The 2,979-nt window shown below is 34.0% G+C and overlaps 1 protein-coding gene across 1 annotated transcript; it reads right to left on the bottom strand.

Annotated features, from left to right (window-relative positions):
• Positions 1-1,094: 1,094 nt before the first annotated feature.
• LOC128554413 (suppressor of cytokine signaling 2-like) lies at positions 1,095-2,636 on the bottom strand. Its single transcript, XM_053535696.1, has one exon. The coding sequence runs from the start codon at positions 2,337-2,339 to the stop codon at positions 1,635-1,637; it is 705 nt and encodes a 234-aa protein (XP_053391671.1). The 5' UTR covers positions 2,340-2,636; the 3' UTR covers positions 1,095-1,634.
• Between the last annotated feature and the right edge of the window lie 343 nt (positions 2,637-2,979).

Below are 2,979 nucleotides of genomic sequence, written 5' to 3'. Positions count from 1 at the left end.
AATAAAATATTATCAACTAGATTTCAAAACTCAAAATTTCCCCATTCCTTTTCGAAAATGAAAATTGGAACAATAACTGTTTTTGTGCACTAAACGAACCACAAAATTATCTGAACAAACACTTGATATCAGTACACGTTTACCTATCCTTAAAATTGTATTTGAATTTCTCAATTTTTCTCGTTCATTAGTATACTGATTTATAATTGCTTTGAAATTGTCAAATAACATTTCGTAATAACAGAAGTACGAGTTTAAGTCACGATTTTGACCTTCCTTAAGATTTGTAATCAAATACTAATACACAGTCATACATATATTTTCGTCTTTTTTATGCTTGTTTTTTGTTTTTTAATAAATACTAAACAAACAAAAAAAAAATCATGTAAAATTTATTTTCGAAAAGGTTTAACAAATTACAAATCAGGAAATAAATGCACGTATCGAAACTGCGATATATAAAAAAAAACAACGCACGTATGAAATTAAAATAGCTACACTTCATAATCACAAAAGCATTATTTTCTATTTGCGCTCTATATTTACTACCGGTCCTAAAAAGTACGACAAGATTGAAGATAGGTAGATTTGCGGTTTTGCGGTCAGGATTATCATACTCAAACAATTATAGATAAATCGATTTTCGGAGAAAAAAAACGTATGATAAAACACGATGATAAAATATCAAACGAAAAAAAATATGGAAAAACCATTTCAGGCTATACTTTTATCAATGAATGAAAAAAAAATCTGAATCGAAATAAGCGCTCAACAAAATTAAACAAGTAACCATATTTTTTTTTTCGATTATATCACCGATTATATTACCATATTAGAAGATCTTTCTTTTTAAGTCTTTTTTTATATAAGTCCCTGTTGCTTGTGATGTATGGAAACAATGCCAATGAATTTCTATTATTGCATGGTAAATAGTTTGCTTAACGTCTATATTTGTTAGTACTAAGTTAACAAAACAACACGAACAGGACAGATGTAGTCGACAGAAATAGTAATATTTGAAAGGGTATAAATGCTGCCTCTGCGGACGTTGAAATATCCTGAGACAGAAAATACTCTAAGAAAAGAAATACAGATAATTTTGAATACATTTTATTTATTGCTTTTTCTTCAAATGTTAAGACTTAAAAGAAAATCTTACATTGAAAAAAAAATAGATGAAATAGCCTTTCGAGACATCGTTTTCAGCCTAGAATAATATAAATAAATATTAACTGTATAGAGTCTTACATAAAGATCAATTAAAAGAAATTAAAATTTCTTCTTGTCCATGACTAAACAGACCCTTAAAGGTCAACAATGTGATTAGCAATAATAAATAACAATGGAGGTCTAGCTAAATTAAATCCCTGAGTAACAGAATTATATAAAACGAACACAGAGTCGCAGAAACACACATCTGTTCAGTTTCACGAATATTCCTGGCAACTTACTGAATTACTCTGCACTGTTACAGTAACTGGCCCTGTCCATGCCGAGTCCAAATTTGGGTCCCAACCACCAGTTGGAGCCGGTCTCGCCACCAGAGGCTGTGTTCCTTCTGTAGGGATGGTATTGCCGCCGGCACGTTATTACACGTGCCAAACTTAATCCATTCACATACCCGTAGATCTGGCTCAGTATAGAAATGGATAGTCCTTTAAATAACTCCGTAAAGGTTTTGGTAGAGGTAGATCTTCGACAAGAGAAGATATTCCCGACGAACTTGTCGCCGGCAGGGATCGATTTATAAGTGTCCTGGCTAGATGTCTAAGCGACGGTACTTCGTTCAGTTTTGGTTTTGACATCACTATTGGCAAATCTTTTTTACCCGTTTTATCGAGAAATCTGCATTGTTCTGATTTCTTTCCCTTGCTTTTTCTTATGTAATAATCTGTCAGTTCTAATAACGAAGAAAACTTTGGCATTTGACTCTTAGATTTTTCGTCCGCATCTAGTGAAAATCGTCCATGCTCATAGCATATTCGTATACTAGTAGGTCCTCTTTTAGTTTTTACACTGATGGTGTAAAGATATTTGGAATCCGAACTGTCTCTGACTAGAAACGTTCCCACTGGACATGATTTTAAAATCATCTTCGCCTCCGTGCTGCCAATGTTTGGATGGTAGAAACACCCAGAGTGTAATATAAACCGTGTCCCTATTTGTACATACAGATCCTTTTCGCAGTAATACTCGTCGGGATGTCTGTGACACGAAACTGACGAGCAACTCGACGATGATGAGCAAGATTTCACGTCGTCGGCATTTTCATTACCGTCGAATTGTGGTATGTCGTGCCGACTGGCCATAGGAACCACTACGCACACGGGTCCGCCCATATGGTTTTCTGTGTTTTAATTCTATAAAGTAATATGTAAATTGTGCTTGATAAACACCAACTATATCACCGTGCCACTGATAGTTTAAATATTATCTAATAAGAAATATTTTTATCTAACAAACTCGACATATGTAAGTTCAAAAATAATAAATCCTGATACAACACTTGTATTTATACACACATCATCGGCACTGTTTCCGAGCAAAATGCTTTACCTAGAAGGCTTAGAGGCGATGAGAAAATATTATCACCTTCTACCGAGAAAACGATCTCAACGGTTTTCTAGGAATAGAGAGAGGTCGCCCTATAAATAACCCGCATTATATAAATTATATAAATAGATTGATTGGGATTTCCATCCAGTATCGTAAACTGTTAATATCTATCAGTTTTATTTTTTCACAAAATGATCATGTGATTTAATCCATGGACTTATTTTCTGAAATATCTTATAAATGTCCTTCATCTTCTGCTCTTTAGGTCAATTTCTGCGCTCCAGTTTGTAATTATTTTCATTTTCAAAAACTAGGTCAACAATTAGGTCACATCTCACTGCAGTGCAGTAGCGGCGCTGTAACGGGTGAACACGGGCGCGATCCGTAAAAAAACCCAACTTTACGTGTACATTAAAATCGTAA

Source organism: Mercenaria mercenaria, chromosome 2, assembly GCF_021730395.1.
Source record: "Mercenaria mercenaria strain notata chromosome 2, MADL_Memer_1, whole genome shotgun sequence".
NCBI classification, from domain to species: Eukaryota; Metazoa; Mollusca; class Bivalvia; order Venerida; family Veneridae; genus Mercenaria; species Mercenaria mercenaria.
Note: the sequence above shows the minus strand (reverse complement) of the source record. Positions and strands in the feature narration are given on the sequence as shown.